At 30.2% G+C, this 17,666-nt stretch overlaps 1 protein-coding gene across 5 annotated transcripts in view; it reads right to left on the minus strand.

Moving 5' to 3' along the window:
* Positions 1-229: 229 nt before the first annotated feature.
* Positions 230-17,666, minus strand: part of LOC136986541 (eukaryotic translation initiation factor 4 gamma 3-like) — a 142,502-nt gene continuing 125,065 nt past the window's right edge. For all 5 annotated transcript variants that reach the window (XM_067284121.1, XM_067284105.1, XM_067284113.1 and 2 more), the window contains 14 exons: positions 15,902-16,000; positions 15,650-15,803; positions 13,856-13,953; positions 12,365-12,486; positions 9,957-10,019; positions 8,271-8,464; positions 8,089-8,189; positions 7,595-7,767; positions 6,648-6,852; positions 6,219-6,317; positions 5,355-5,492; positions 3,022-3,100; positions 1,540-1,686; positions 230-1,462 (listed from right to left, as the gene is read on the minus strand). In XM_067284121.1, coding sequence (XP_067140222.1) covers positions 1,278-1,462; positions 1,540-1,686; positions 3,022-3,100; positions 5,355-5,492; positions 6,219-6,317; positions 6,648-6,852; positions 7,595-7,767; positions 8,089-8,189; positions 8,271-8,464; positions 9,957-10,019; positions 12,365-12,486; positions 13,856-13,953; positions 15,650-15,803; positions 15,902-16,000 — 1,857 coding nt within the window. In that variant the 3' untranslated portion in view covers positions 230-1,277. The remainder of the gene's footprint in view (positions 1,463-1,539; positions 1,687-3,021; positions 3,101-5,354; positions 5,493-6,218; positions 6,318-6,647; positions 6,853-7,594; positions 7,768-8,088; positions 8,190-8,270; positions 8,465-9,956; positions 10,020-12,364; positions 12,487-13,855; positions 13,954-15,649; positions 15,804-15,901; positions 16,001-17,666) is intronic.

Raw genomic sequence — 17,666 nt, forward strand, 5'->3', positions numbered from 1 at the left:
AATTTTGCATTAAAAATAATTTAAAATATATAATATATATATATAATAATAATAATAATAATATAATATAATATAAAGACTATAAAAGAAATATAACAGTAACTATATTTAAATTTTGTGGCAAATTGTTTAACAAAAGGCAAGAGGGGAGAAGGAGAAGAAGAAGAAGAGAGTACGAGACCTTCCAGAAAAGATTTTTGCTCGGCAAAACGTGAAAAAGACAACTACCCCTTGTTAATATATTTTAATAATAATTTTTTAAGAGTAGAGCCATTTTTTTCTTTTTTTTCATATGTACAACATGGGTTGGGCAACCGTAAATCAACATAAACTAGAAACAATGAAGAGACGAGTCTCTGCATCTCTTCCACATATATAAGCTAATTCAAAGAGAAAAATATGAAATATTAAAAAATAGAAAGAGACCCTCTCTTCCAAATAAACAATATGCAGAATATCAGCAATGTCTGGTTATACTGTCATCATTATTATTTCTTTTAACTATGTGATGCGGAGTTGTAGCTCATGCGGGATCGTGACTATGCACATACATATAATTTTAGGAGGGAGAAGAAAACAAAAAAATAATTTACACAGTCGTCTTTAAATAGCTAAACTAGCTGTCAAATGTACATAAAATAAACATAATCCCTTCAGTTAGTATTGCCCATAGAACCTGTAAATCAATAATAATTTTTTCTTTCTTTAAAGATGAAACGTAAGAGAGGAAAAGGAATATATATATATATAAATACATTTCACAAATTATTCTCAAAAAACTTTGGTAGATTTTAGTTGACTTTATGCAATTATTATATTTAATTCCTTTTTTTCTTGTTTTTTAGAATCATTAATATTTTCTAATGTACATGAGCTGAGATATCAACAGAATAATTCATTATTATTAAATACCGCAATCAGCGATCTCTTTGATAACCTTCCAGAATCTTTCCTTGCAACATTGCTTATAAAATTGTGCCTTACTCAATTTTGCACTGCAACTTTTTCCCTCTTTAGATCCAATTTTTTTTTTTTTAAACCTAAATGTACATGTGCCAAGGCTTTATGGGATATCAACAGATCGATCCAAATTCACTAAACACCACAACAAATCAGTGAATTCTTCCAAAATAAATCTAACTGTTGATCCACTTGCAACATTGTCTCGTTAAAACCTGGAATCACCCGACGTAGTATTCAAACTTTTGTTTTGGAAAAAGTGGTCAACCCATTAGTTCGTGAAGTATGAAAGAAAAAATTTAATTTTACAATAAAGATCAATTTTCTTCTATAGAGTCGTCCTCTTGTTCTCGTATCCAAAGCATAAACGACGTCACAGACTTTAATGCCACTCCCTTTCCTTCCTGTTCGGCAGGATCCGTGCTCTGTTCCCACTGTATGAAGGCCTCGTCAGATATTATGTCTTGGTCGTCCAAAAATTGGAAGATATTGATCAATAAACCTGGAGACGTAGAAAAAAATAGCCGTGAGTATCATCTGCTGACGAGAAAGTACCACCCGTGATAAAAACAGGCTTACCTTTTGGATGTTCTAAACGATTTACAATTGCTTGTAAGGCGTACAACACTTGTAATTCTAGACAAATCTCTAGGTCCAAATATTTCTGCAACAATGGTAGCCTAGGCAACAGTTTCTTCTTATCAAACCTACTTACTGAAACCTCACCTGGAACATATAAAAAATAGTTAAATTGAATTTGCATTCAATACACAAATTATGTGTCAAAATTTGAGATACGGTAAAGCAAAAAAAAAACACCTAATTGAAAAACTGATTTGAAACATGATTTAATTTGAGTTTGAGAAAATTTGCACTTATGTAAGCAAACAAATCCACACAAGTGATTACTAACAGTTAAGATTCTCCAAATACTTATGATCTATTTTGGTTTTAAACAAATTACAGTAACACGTCTATTGTTTTTTGCAGAAAATTTGTCTCGGTTTTCGTCGGCATGTCTACGTGACCTCCTGCTAATTTTGAGAAAACATAGGGCAACCCACACATTTTCCTATTCAATATGGCATTGTTTCTCATTGTGTGAGCATTACCCAGCATGTCTAGGAAAACAATTCCATTGCTTTCCTTTCCTTTTAGCTCCATCATGGAACCAAAGAAAGTTTCCACAGCCAGCAGCCCTTCGAATGCCATGTTAAATCCTATGTTAACATTCATTTATTCTTTACATTAGTCTTTTATATTCATTTTATATTAATCATTTATTGTTTTTAGTATTAAGCACAATATTTATGCTCTATAAAATATAAAGTATGTATTTTGGAATGTCTAAAACGAATTAATTGGATTTACATTGATTCATACGGAAGTAATTGCCTCGAATTTCGTCAATTGTTTTCGGATGAATAATCAACGAAAACCGAGGTATCACTGTATAAACGATCTGTATATTTTAAACGTCAAAGTTTTAGCTTTACTTGATTTTTTTTATAGTATAAGACAGCAATAACATTATCAGTTAGATTCCATTTAGCTACAAGAAAAGCATGCCATAGACTAATGTCAGTTCATTTATATAGCAAAGCAATTCCATGCATGTAATGTTATAATGAAATAACAATACTTTTTTGTAAGGATTAAAATGTTGTCAGAAGTTGAAATTTGCCAATTGACGTAGCCAATGGCTTTTCCAAGCAAAGGCTGAAATTTCTCATTATTTAAGCACTATGAAGTAACAAAGTCATAAAATGAAAGACAGCTCTCTTGACTGATTATAAAACTTAGAGAGACCACGATGGTAATCAACTAACATTACTAGGCATCGACTTAGTAGTACAGGCACCTATATAGGAGATATTATTATTACATTCTTGTTTTTTTACTTCTGTAAGCATTCTTTTATCTAACAACAAATTATTCTGCATTATTCTTGTAAAATAATATATTAAAGCTAATATCTTGTTAATTATACTAACAAAGATGAACTAAAAGTATTAATTTCTATTAAAATTATTAGAATAGAAAAAAAACTTGAAAAATTACCTTCGATGGAATTTTCCACTAACGATGTTGCTAAGGCACGAACAAATTCCGTATCCCGGTCCTTCTCTTCAATATTGGCCTTCAAAACATTAAAATTTGAACATTAATTTAAAAATGGAGGGGAAAAAGTTCCATTATTCAAATATCCCTTGATTAGAACTTAAAGTAAAAACAGCTGGTAAAGCTTTGCATGTAAATGGATTGCCGCATTTAATTTCGTGTGTTAAGTAACGGATACTTGTGGTTATATATATGTGAGAATACGATTTATCCCGTATACTCACATATATATAACCACAAGTATCCGTTACTTAACACACGAAATTAAATGCGGCAATCCATTTACATGCAAAGCTTTACCAGCTGTTTAGAAAGATTAATTAAATATATTATTTTCCAAGTGAAAATACATTTTTATTTTCTTGTTAAAACAAACATTTTGTGCAAGAATGATGTTTCCATCTAAAACTTCCTTGTTGATGATAACGGAACTTACTCACCTTTCAGTTTATCCCCCTTTCCCATCTTTAAACCTATGTTTACCAAGTATTTTAATTAAGAAACACCTTTTGATTCATGTTATTATACATAAATTAAATTGTAATAACTGAAGATTGTTATCATTTAATAAATAGAAGATTAAATTAAACAAATTATTTGATTATGTAAAAGGGAGGAACTACCCCCCTTTTCTGTTAAAATGGAAATCCAACAGTTTGTATCACCACCGTCATCACCAGATTTCAACGTCATTCGAGACTTTGTTCCCCAGATTTCACCCCAACTTCCCTGTTTACATAAGGAAAATCCCTTGTTTTGATTAGGTAAAGCAGAAGGATAATATCAAAATTTGCACCCAAATCCAGGAGTCTGCTTAGAAACTTCAATCCATGAAGAAGTGAACTAGGGTTCTCCAATGTATGATAAGGAGTCTGCCTAAAGCATTTGTCTAAGCAGTTAGCAAAGGATTCTCCTATATGTTATAGTAGAGTTCGCTGAAAGCTTCATCCCATGAAGAAGTAAATTTGGGTTCTCCAAAATCCAACGTCCGAATTGAATCAATCTGCTGATGGAAGAAAAATTAAAGTGGAAGAATCAAGACTTATATCTTGTGCAAAGAGAAAATGAACCTGAGAACTCTCTCTTGAAGACTGAATTGTAAATCCAAGACAAGTCTACAATTTGTCAACGTAGTATATCATACTCGAGAATTTACGTAAACTCTCTCTCTCGTGCGGTCAGAACTTGGAGTTTAAGATAGATTTAAAGGGATTGTTGTTGTATTTCTTCTTATTTTTGAGTTATTTTATTAAAATCTTCTTTGTTCTTTGTTAAATGGACTCATCTCTGACTCAATCCCATCCAGCATTTTTCCAAACTTATTCGCGACCCTCCCACTCGTTATCCCGTGAAGTTTAAGGCGTGTTAACTCGCTAAAATTAATAATTTAACTGGTGTCAGGAGAAAACAACCTTCAGGGGTTTTTGCGAATGTCTGAAACAAATAATAATCTTTAAAAAGCCATCCTAACTCAGAGAGGCCAATCCAGGTCGAAGCCTGGTAAGTGGTGGACGGTTATTAGTTATGTAACGTGGATACCACCCTGGAGGATCTCACATATAAAAAGATTTCCAATCGATTACCGACATTCCTAATGTATATTATTTGACTAACTTTACGACCTCTGCCTATTTAACCTAATATTTATATTGACAAATGCATTATTATAGACAGAGAAGCAAGGTCCTAGTGGAAGACAACAGTAATCTATATAACAATCTATTCATTACTATTTTCTATTAATACATTTTTACTTCATGTTTTTACTTAGTGCTCAGATTTTGCAGCAAGTTTTTGTATAATGCACAATTAGATCATTATTATAATCAACGTGACTTATTGGTTTGACTTCAACAGAATGGGCCCTTACTAAATAACAAAATCCTAATAAATAGTTGGCGTAATTGGATGACGACACAACTATCAATTCAATCAATGAATTGTCACATTTTTTAATAAAAAAATTTAGCATTTTATGTATAAAATATCATCCAAATGGAATGCTATTGCCTGTCACAATAACACGTCTTACAGTAAAACCTGCATAAACAGGAATCGCACAGTATAAATATTTTTTCCAGTTTTGAATGTTTCTATTTTGAACAGATTTTAATGTACTCCCTTTATTTATTAAACATCACTACCCCACCATTACCCAAAACAGATCAATTTCATTAACTAAAAAAATATATAACTTAATAATAAACTGGTTTAAAAAGATCAGTGTTGATATTTAAAATCTCAGAGTAGTAAAGACAACGATTTATACTCACGTCGATCCAATCGAATATTATCTCGTTGTCGGCATCCTTCCTTAAATAAGTATCCAATTTTTCTTTTATTTTATCGAACGACAGTTTTTCTAATGGTTGCTGCTGATTATCATCCTTACTTATGGTACATTCAAGTTTCTGTAATAATAATAATAAATTGTTAATAATATGCTTCTAAAATACACGACTTGCACGAGATATCCGAACTCGACTAAACTATTTTCTATTATAAATCGTAACAAAAAGTTCAAACAATATTGAAGTTTTCTTCTGATTTCGGTAGAATAGTAAACCTCAGAAACTGAATTAAATTTCCTCAATGACATTTATATATCTGTTCAAATTATCAGGAAGGAATATTAAAAAAATCCTTGTTCAAAAATTTAGTAAAACCAGTTTTTTTTCTTCAAATAATGAACTGATAAAAATCTTATGCCACAGCATTGCTAAAGCGATCAAGCTTGTGATACTATTTGGTGGAGTCACGATCATCATCTTTGTCTCATAATGAATTTTTAAAGCATTTTTTGTGAACTTCAGATACTCACAGATTTGTGTATGCATGGTGGGCAGTGGCTGCATGACACTTCAAATGTTAAGAACTAAAGTACTCCTTACACCACAAACTTTATTTAAGGGTTTGTGGTGTAAAAACTGGAGATTTTCATTTAAGAAACTGAAGTTGACCCGATTTTCATCAATGTAATGCCATCTACGACAAAATCAATAGTCGTCCTATCTTGTGGCCTCTTCCTCGAAGTCTAACGTTAACAAATTTTTCGAGCTATCCATTCAACTGATTAAAATGGATGGGTCTATCCTATATATAGACAATATCTGATATGTAAAATAAAATCTACTTACATTCTGTTTTATGAAATCTGTAATATTTTCATTTTCATTCAGGAAATCTGACCAGCTTAATCCTGATGATTTCCAAAGCTGAGCAACTCTCTTGGATCCCTGAAACATAATTAAAGTTATACAATCATTGGCTTTATTCTATTCAATTCAAATTAACTTAGAATTTTAAAATATTCTCTTTTATATATCATATGAAAATGTTTTTAAAATTCGAAACTCCATCAATCAAACTTTCATTATATTCATAAGAATAAGTTTAAAGTATCATAATAAATTTGGATATTTTAAACTTTTATACAATTCTTAAGACACGAATAATGTCAAAATAAGTTGCGTCAGTAGTTGTCAACAACGTTTTTTAATGCAAGGAACAAGAGTAGTTTAATAGAACATTTATTAGTGCCAACAAATTCATAAATTATTACCAACCTGATTTTTTAGTACAATGTGTAATAATTCAGACATCAATTTTCCAGCTGTTCCATTAGCTTTGCAAGGTTCTGCAGCATCTTTAAGGAATGCTAGTGAAATCGAATTATCCTGTATCATCGGTTCGATAAGTTCGCCCAGATACTGCCATATTTTTGGAACGTCGATGGCACAATCGTCGGCCATTTCCAAAACAGACTTCAGCCTGTAAATACAGAAAATAATATTAATTTTATGGATGCTTAATAAAATAATTATTTATTAAAAATGGTTATTATGTAACATACACAAGTTATAAGTAGCACTAATATGAAGTATGAATAAAAATGATAATCATGTTCTTGGCATACTTTTACTGTGCACACACATGCAGACATAAGAATATCACTATAGCATTTACATCCCTTTACATTTACGATTCTATTATCCGAGTTGAAATTTACACGAGAACTGTCCAAAATGCCAGAGATTTCAATGACACTCAACAAGTGAAAATGTTACAGGAAACCCTGTAGTGGGTGCACAAGATATTCTTATAACCACATTTGAGAAATCCCGAAATCAATTCTTCAGACAATTTTTAAATCGGAATAAAAATTTTTAACACTCTAAATGGGAATTTTAATTATTGGAGAAAGATTCTGATAGTCAGATAGTGTATACATGTTATACAGCACTGACAACTATTAAATAGTGCCGAACGTTAGAAATTTTTGTGCAAGAGTCCCCGAGATCATCCCATTAATGCATGTCTTCAGACATTTCATGCCCAAAAGCAAAGTTCTAATGCTGTATCTTAAAAATGTAAACGTAAACATTTTAAAGTTAATATTAATTAGTTATATAAACAATTAATATAAAATGGAACACAGGAAAAATAAAATGCCAAGAATGGGCATCCAAATTAGAAATCCTTATATATTATCAATAAGAGTAATTTTACTTACCCTTTAACATATAAATCCAACGTGATTATTTTCTTTTTTACAAGATGATGCATCAATTCTCCTATTAAATGCCGACTTTGACTAGAACGCTCCAAAACTTGGAAAATGGCAGAGGAAATAAACACCGGGGCAGTCGTCGGATTGACCGTTTCCACTACGCAGAGAATTGCTTCCTACAATAACAAAGTCTCTCAGTCTGCTTTCCTTAATTACATAAATTTATTTATTAGTTGCAATTTTATGATCGTACAATAAATAGATTCTTTCAGTTTTATGTTTAAATTGATGGTTGGATGTTATATAAAATTTCTAATTACAAAACTAAGTTTACTACTTAAAATTTATTTTATTAAGTATGGCTTTTATGGCGTCAAACAATACAAAGTCTTACAATCAAAAACATTTATTTTATCAAGTAAGCCGGTGCAATATACTGTATGTTAACGTAACATTAAATTCCTACTGTTGAAGATAAACATCAAAATTTTACATACCTTCAAATCAGAATTATGCAAAAATTCATCAATAAGGGGTTTAGTCTTTTTCTCCATTTCTTCATTAGAGAAATTACCACCTTTCAGAATTAGATGTGGAGCTTAAAGAAAAAAAACCAACAATTATATTAAAAAAATAAATGCAAAAACAAATATTTATATCTATTATTTTCCCTATTTACTTGTTTCTTTGGTCAATGTCTCGTTTGTTTGTGACACAGAAACTTGTTTGTGGCCGTCCGAGTTCGTGAAGTCTTTTACGGCCTCAATTGCCTGTTTTCTTTCTTTAGTTGACGTCTGAGACGACGATTTCCTGAGAGGAGGCGGAGGATTATTGCTTCCGCTACGACTGGATTCTCGACTGGAAGCAGCAGACCTAATTAGAACAACAGGACGTTATACCACAAGAAACATACATAAAAAGATTAATTGCTTTCTTATTTAACTATTAAATAAAAACCAGTGTAAATATTAATCATTAACATAACTTTTTCCATAAAACAACTAGTAAACAGCATATGAAGTATATTTTCAGAAGTTACGTGAATATTTATGACGGAATCAAAGATACTGTAGATAAACAATAAGATATTGATTTACGGCTAATAGAAAGTAACATGTTATAGTCAATGGTAGATCAACCGGAAGTTAATTCTGTTGCGTAAGACAAATGACTTATTTATCAGATACATCACCCTGTATTTATGATTCAGATAGCCCGAGGTTTTGTAAGGTTAATATTACAGAATTTGTTAACTTGCTGAAGTATGCCTTGTTATTTACCAATGGTAAAGTTTATACAAATAAATAGTAATGAAATTCTAATCGATTGAAATGTGATAGATCTATTTAATTAAGCTAGATCTACCCTATTCCAATGATTTTATGTAGAAATCTTGAGATTTCATTGACACGACATGAATATGAATTAACATTGAAATTACGAATATTAATATGAGCCATTATTTACTGTGATATTGTCACAAGCCAGGCTGAAATTTTTTATCATAATTTTTAAATGTATTTAATTTAAAACATATGCTCACAAGAGAGATCATACTAATGGCATAATTTTGTTTTATGAATAAAAAACTAATATAAAATTTCACTAATCATATTAAATTGATTGAGGGAACGAGAAATCAAAAGCGCAATAATGACAGTTTACTTAAATGTCAGTTTTTAAAATATGGTAAACTCAGTATATAATTTAAAACAAGTATAAAAGGTCAGACATTTTTTAAAATCTATTCAAGTTTACTGAAGATCTTAATATTTTAAAAATAATATATCTGTCTGGATTTAGTTAATAATTGAAGAGGTAAAATAACATTTTATTTCCTTTAAAATCACAACAAATCATGCGAATCAAAAAATTTAGAATGCCAGCAATCATTTTCTACACTAAAGAGTATTTACCTAGCTATTGATTAATTATTAATTCAATTGTTTATCTACTTTTGTTAGGGGACATTTTGTAGGATTGTCCTCTCAAAGTCTATGTACAATTCTACCAAAAGATGTAACTAAAAATTTATTTATTCACTCATTTAAATTAACATTTGAAAAATCTTCTGTCTGCTTCCATTCAAAACTACACAATGCCAAGAAGACTGTACTGTGCACCCAACCGAAGCACCCCTAATGTTGCCAGGTGCCCAATAATTTAACGTTCTTGATTTAAAATTTGAATATTTTATCCATCAATTAAACTTTAATGCAGTTCGAAATATTTTCTAGTACGTTGCTTCTCCAACAAAAGATTCTAATAAATCTCGTCGTAAATTCCAACAAGTATATTGTATTTTCTTTCATTTTATAAATCATAAACACACGTTAAGTTGCAAATGGTTTTCAAAATACGATACCTTTGAGATCCTCTTCTTGGCTCGTAGTTAGGATAAGTCTGTTCGGTTGCTAATGCCGAAAACCTGAAAAATTAAAGTCTTTCAGTACAAAAACTAACGAAAAGTACAAACACACATTTTCAAATCTTTGAGAATGTGTGTTTATACTTTTTATGGACAGAATGACAACTCGTTAAAATGGAAATTGAAATTACTGTAAAGTTTGTTAAATATTTTATGATAAAAGAAAAAAAGTTTATCACAAAATATATCTAGTTCTGCATTTATTATGCCTAATAACTGCAGAACACAGGTCATCTACTGTCCATTGTTATGCATGGGAAAAATTTGCCGACTGTTTGCTCTATTCATTTTGTGTATAGAAGAGCATCAAGTGCCTTTTATAATAAAAGAAAATCTTTCATCTGTTGAGAAAAACTTTGTTATTGGTCCCTCCAGCAAGATCTTATGCTAAAGCTCCTTCAGGAACAGTCTTCATATATAACAATCGTTGCATCGGCTCAATGAATCGAAGAATAAATCAAGGAGATATTTTATTTGTGTTTCAAGGAATAGCAGTATACCAATTTACAGATAACTGTGTTAACCAATGAACTGTTGCTTTTAAACACATTATCAACAAATTGTAATATTGTTTTACTTTATCTGTACGTTCATGCTAACTAAATATAGTTAGCGTAAACGTACAAACCTGTTATAATGAATGATCAATTTATAATGTTTGGCGTATAGTTATTTCTATCACCTAATTACTAATTCATCTGTTAATCACTGATTTCCCACATGCCAAGAGCTACATTCAGAACAGCATGTACTAATTCTGAATAATAGAAGACAGCTCCTGATGTTTATATGATAAGAAAGAGGCAAATATTTGCAAACTCACCAGAAGCATTTTTTTTTATTATTATTCACTTCAAAAAATTTAAATTTTGATCTGTTTTATAAGTTACAAACAGTTCAAAATTTGTTATAAAAATTAACTGAACTTTACTAGTACCATATCAATGTAAAATAATATTTTTTAATTATAAAAATAAAGAATGTCCTAAAAAATAATGCCTAAATGCTAATATATCGTGTAATTTACACGTCTGCTAACTATCTGGGTATTTTTGATTAGATGGCAAAAACACATGGAAAACCAGCAGAAACAAGTGGTTTATCAAGTTCCTGGAAATAGAGAGGGCTGGAGTGTACCAGATCCATAAACAGCTTAAAAACATTTATGGGAATGCAACAATCAATTACAATTATTGCTATGACTGTTGTTGGTCACAGAAGTAACTGGTAATTGCAGTAATAGTGTAACATTCTTCATGCTGATTAGTGCATGTCCACCAGGAAAAACTGCAACAAACTTAAATGTGAACAGTGTCATTGAAACAATGAATGTTATTTCTTGGAGAGTTAACAGTGTACAATACACCACCAAAATGAACTGGATGGTGTGCCTCCCCTCTATGCAATCCAGATTTGGCGCATTTAGACTTATCTGTTCGGCCCACTGAAGAATGGTGTGGTGTGTGTAAAGCATTCTTGCCACGGAAGCTATTCGATACTGAACCAGACAACAATCTCCAACTTTTCTGAGATGGCTTCACGACTTGGATTAAACAGTAGACAGTGTGTTTGCACACAGTAAGAGACTACTTCGTGTAAGTGCTTTCTGTTACTGATATAGCAAAATATTTTAATGCCAAATTCTGTACCTGTTTCACAAATATATCTTGAGTTACAGCCAATTAGGCATTATTTTTAAAACATCCCTAATAACTGCACAACATTTTTGAGTAATTACTTCTTTATTAAATCTTATAAAATGTATAATGTATCTTAAGGGTATATTAAATTTTTAAATATAATATTAAACATGTGTACGTGTGTATACACACAAACACGCATTTGTTATCATCATAAAATATTTACAGGTTTGTATCCATGTGCAAACACATGCAGTAAATCAATTAAAATTCTTAACAATACTTGCATTTCATAAACAATTTATGTAATCTACTCTGCAGAAAATGAGATAATTCTAATCATTAGAAAAAAAATCTTTAACGGCAAAGATATTAGTTTTGGTAAGAGATTTGTTTTTAATATAGAATAAACAATAAATTGTTAAATGTTCTGTTATAAATTGTTTAAAAAATTTAAATTTTCACAAAGGCAAAGCAATAAAGTTTGATTATTTGTCCACTTAAGATCCAAATAATTTGTTTTTTTATAGTATGTTCTTAATATTTTAGAACTTAAAAACCCAACTAATTGTATCAACTTTAAATACTTAAATAAATTATTATTTCCTGTCAAATAATTAAGAGGAGAAATGTTTATTTTACAAGCAGAATATCATTCAAATCTACAAACGATAATGTCATTCACTTATTAATATTAAAACTTACCTATTTTTAAGCACAGTTGACTTGTTTTCGGAATCCTGGTTGGTGTTTTTAACATTACCACCGCTGCTACCTTGACCCCACTTAGCAAAACCATGACCCAATTGTATGTCTGTCTCACCAACCTATAGATTAAACAAAAAAAAACAATATCAATTTAAATTTATGCAATTGTAATACATAAATTAAGCCAAAAATATTTGACAATATAGTTAAATCAGAAACGAGGAATTCCATTTGCTTCAACAGTATGTTCTGCAAAAGTAGCTATCATCATTTATAAAAATTAAATAGGCGTAATTACTGAACACTTCCATAAGTGTATCAAAACACGTTTCAACATCTTTAAACACTGAATTACATTGAGTAATCAACTACAGTAGAACTTGCAATAAGTAGCATATGGATGTAAGAAAGCAGTAGTACAAGCAAGGCATAAAACTGAGCTAATGCTTGCAACTTCTACTTAAATTTGATTACCCTGTATCATAATACAGGGGGAAGCTTTTGTAGACTTAAAACATACGTTATGTTACACATAATATAAATTCCCAATAGATATATCAGTCAGTCTAAAAAGGCCAAAAAACTAAAATTGCCTGCCAGTAGCCAAGTGGATAAAACTACTAAACCCAACTAGTTCATCTTGGGGTTGTGCCTGACCAACAGGCTGGCCATGTGGATTTTTCTGTGTCTGTACATAACTCCTAAATATGAGCCAGAAATTCCTACAGTGAGGCACTGCCTATATGTTGCTGTATTCCATCAAACCAAACTGAGACTAATGTACTCAGAGAAATTTCAGTAACTTTATTAAAATGCCATCAGAAAGTCGAAATAAAACTGTATCGTTTCACTTAACATTTAAATATAATAATTTCATTATTATTTTAAAATCTCAATAGAACCATGTATTCTATTGAATAAATAAAATGAATAATAATAATAAAAAAATTTATAAAAACACAAATGCACGTTAAAATTCATACAAAGCAAAGTAAAATGCAAAATTTGAAGGAAAAACATTGCAAAATTGCAATTATTAATAAAATACTGATAAAATTTTTTGCATGAAATATTTACATATATGAAATGGATATTTGTTCGAATGAAATTCCCAAATGTCAAAAACCATTTACTTTTGGAAAATGAATTATACAGTTAATCCATTTAACTTGTCGATTAATCATTTATATTAACAAAATTGAAGGAAAACAAAATGGATTTATACGTAACATTAGAAATAATTTCACACAATTGTAAATTTATTAAACAGGTCTTTTCTGTATGTAAAAACGTTACTTTGTGTGAGGTATTTCATACCAATCACACATTCTAAATAACAGTTGCGATAAAACCTATTTGTTTAAAGCTATGTTATCAAACTCAGTTAAATTGCATTCTTATAAATCTGTCCCATAATTGTAACTATTATGAATTTTTCTTACGTAAAAATTTTTGACGCAAGAAAACGATCGTCTTCAAAATACGTACCGACTTCGGAAGTTTTAATTTGCTCGGATCTATGGTTCCTTTAGTCTTACTGGACTGCATGTTCCATCCGTCGTCTTGATAATTTGCCGATCCTCTACCTATTAAATAAAGTTTAAAAGAAAAATTTGCAATGAGCATTAAAACAATGTAAATGAAATTCAACAGAAAAAATATTACAAGTAATCACTCATTAGAACTTAATGAGAATGTGCACTATTTAAGATGGCACTACATTGAAGCTCAACTGTTCAGTTACACCTGTACTCAGTAAAAAAACTGTTCTTCAGCACTTAAAGTGCTGGAGAACAGTTTAAATTAATTACGTGCTGTCAATCTAGGAAGAGAATTTGCCAATCTAAAAATTTTACTGCACTGCTTACTTTAGACCAGTGTTTCTCAACCTGGGGGTCGCGAGACAATAATAAAATCATTTTATGAGAAAAAAAATCACTTATTATAAACTTATAAACGTTTTACTTACAATAAGTACTGGTGTAAAAAAAAAAAAATTAATGTGATCATTTCATTTAAAATTTTCTCCATACATGGATCAAATCACAAAGAGCACATACACATCGAGTTGGAACTTGTAAATTGCTAGTGTATGTGAACGTCATACATGCGTGTTCGTACCCGTCGCTATAAATGCAGTGACGTAAAATAATAAGAATAGCCGTATTACATTTTTTATACCGTCGGTATTTTCTTAATGTATAAAATTAGTGTAATGTGATTATATAATAATTTAAAAAATTTACATTTATAATTACAGTCAAAATTTAATTCGTAATAGTAAGGTTTACTGTTATTATCCCTTTGGGTGGAGGTCGCAAAACATTCATTTTATTTATATTTACTATTTTCAGGTCGCGGAGCTAAGAAGGTTGAGAATTGCTGCTTTAGACTAAACTGTGTAATAAAAAAGAAAAACACTCAATTTAAAAATCAAGCTTATATTATTTAGACTACCAAATGCACTTTTAGAGTTTTAAAACTTCAAAAACACCAACATTAATTTTTTGATTCAACTGCTTCAAATTATCATTTTTTAGTAATGTTAGCAGAAATACTTAAACTATTTTGTATTGAGAGTTGTTGGATTGACAGTTTTGAAAAACAGATTTTGACTAGGCAGCTCCTCCTATTTATGAACAGGTTAGGTTTCCAAAGTTTTCTCATAAGTCAAAACTAACCTAGAGAGTACATTTGTACACAGAATTACTATGTATTGTTAGTGCTTGATCCTTCAATGTATTAATATTCAATACAATACGTTATGCTCGTTTACCTGCTCGCTACTGCCTGGTAGCAGGTGTTTCAAAAGTGGTTTTTCTCCCAACCTAACATACACAGTATTATAATGACAAGTTTAATTTCCATGATAACAGAGCCACACTTCTTGCTTTTATCTCCTATGCTAGATTTACTATTATATTTTGGATGCATTTTTGAAGCACTAAATGTAAACATTTATAAAAATTGCAAATAGAAAAAAAATGCAGTCACTCCAGTGTTACCAACATCAATACAATCTCAATAGCAGCAATGGAACATCAGAATTCAAGCAAAAATAAAAAACTATGATATGCTACCGAAAGAATTTCGAACAATTTATCTATTAAATTTTTTTTATTTGTTACTGACAAATGACAGACTTCGACACCATCCCGTGACTGGCAAGAAAACTTCAAAATCCATACAAAATTTTAATTTTAGATGTATGGTCAAATTGTTCTTAAGTTGAATATATTCAAGTAGGAGAGTTCCTGTAACAAACACAAAAGATTTCTTTACCTTTTCTATTCATGTTACGATCCTCAAAGCTTCTCTTTTGGAAGACAGTTTGTTGCAGTAACTGTTGCTGTTCTTGTGCTTCCCTGTGCGCTTCGAGATGAATCTGATCAATTGTTTTTGGATTATTCTCGTCTCTTCGTGGAACCCAATTGTTCTATAAAAAGTTATTATTATTAACAGAAACAAAATTAAAATAATAAGCAAAAGATAAAACCACAGATGTGGCTAAGAATGAAAATTTAAATTCCTTACCCCTCTAAGTTCAATTACATCTTGTAACATAAATCTGACTCTTGAAGTAGTTGTTCTTCTCTCTACAATTTCTTTCATTGATTCAAAGTATGAGTTTATCTGTAATTTTATTTAGGCAGGTTATTATATAGATTAGATTAAGTTTCAGATGAAGCTAATTTATGTAAAGTATTTTAGGTATAAATTAGTTATTTGAGAACTTATCTGGTAAAAAAATTGATTTTCTAAATTATTACATTTCCCCATTTTCAATCATATTTGAATTGAAATCTGACACACTTAAAACTCTATTAAAAACATTATTTTATTTCGTAAAATTTTTACAATGTTTTCATAAAGAGAATTAAAGATATTTAATTTTTGATGATTTTTTTTCCATTACAACTCGGATTCTAAGAAAATTTAAAATGCTCAATACGTAAGAAAAAAAATTCCATTTTGTTTTGTGTGTTATTTTGTATTATGTATAATCCAGTGAATGTAATAATTCAATGGATTATTTGGAATTTTGTCTTCTTAATTAAAGCGTTAACACAGTCAAACCACACGAATAAAGTTGAGGGAATCTAGAAGTTTTTAGATCCGTTCAACTTTATTGATGTATCAGATTTGTCTTAAATGTACTTCACAAAAAAAAAAAAAAACTTACTACAAAATGGCAAAAGCCAACTTTTCTTCTAGTTATTTCTTTATCTTTTATCTGTTCTGATATGTTTAAATATAAATAAACTTGTTTGTTACTCCAAACATGAACTTTAAAGAAAAATCACTATATTTCAATAAACCATTGTACGTTTTTGACATTAATTAAAACTGATAAAAAAGACATTTTCAGAGCTTAGAGTTAATTGTTGATCTATAAACAGTACCTGGATACAAAATTGTTTTTAGCCCTCAGGCTGAGGAGAATTTCTATAGAAAAACCAGTCGAAACAACTTTTCCCTTTGCCGATCTTGTGTTTACAGAGTTAAAGCTGGCAGATATAACAAACTGACCTAGCAATCAAATTGAATATAAGAGCATGGACACACAGAACTAAATTTAAAAGTAACTTTATTGCTTGGGTTTCACTTTCATTGAAACCCAAGCAACTAATTATTGATAGTAATTAATATTGTAATTCAGTAATGTTGTGAAATATTAATTGAAAAACTCAATTCCATATATTTCTCATTTTCCTTGCTGGTAAGATAGTCAAGGCAATAGGGTTTTCCAGAATGGTAGACTGACAAGATTATTTTCCAATCTATCTGGATTCAAAGTAATTTTTGAGGGTGGTCTGTCTTGATATGTCTGGTCCCATCCACACCTGCCTTGCCAAACTAAACACGAGCCTGGGAAAAGTTTCCCTTAGCACCAACATGACAGAGGGAACAAAATGTCTGATTTCCAATGTACACATCAACTATCTTAACTAATTATTCAGCACTAATAGCGTACACAGTATTGACTATAAGCAAAAGCAATTTTACAAGTCGGATAAACATTCTTGGTATATACCTGATGACTGCATTAACGTCACAGGAATTATGAACAACATTAAAGTTGAAAATGCACCTTGGTCACGGTATATTTTGTGCTTTTCCATTTTGGTTCTCATTTTGAAAAAATTGAAAGCAGTGTATTTTGTACTAAGCAATGTAATATAATTGTTACTAATTCACAGGACTATAAAATATTTTATATTATACAATAATTGAACTTGTTAACATTAAAATACCTCTCTCATGTAGACTGCAAATTACTTTTCGTTTAGTTTTTGCA

Source organism: Centruroides vittatus, unplaced genomic scaffold (assembly GCF_030686945.1).
Source record: "Centruroides vittatus isolate TY-2023 unplaced genomic scaffold, ASM3068694v2 contig_1213, whole genome shotgun sequence".
Lineage (NCBI taxonomy): Eukaryota > Metazoa > Arthropoda > Arachnida > Scorpiones > Buthidae > Centruroides > Centruroides vittatus.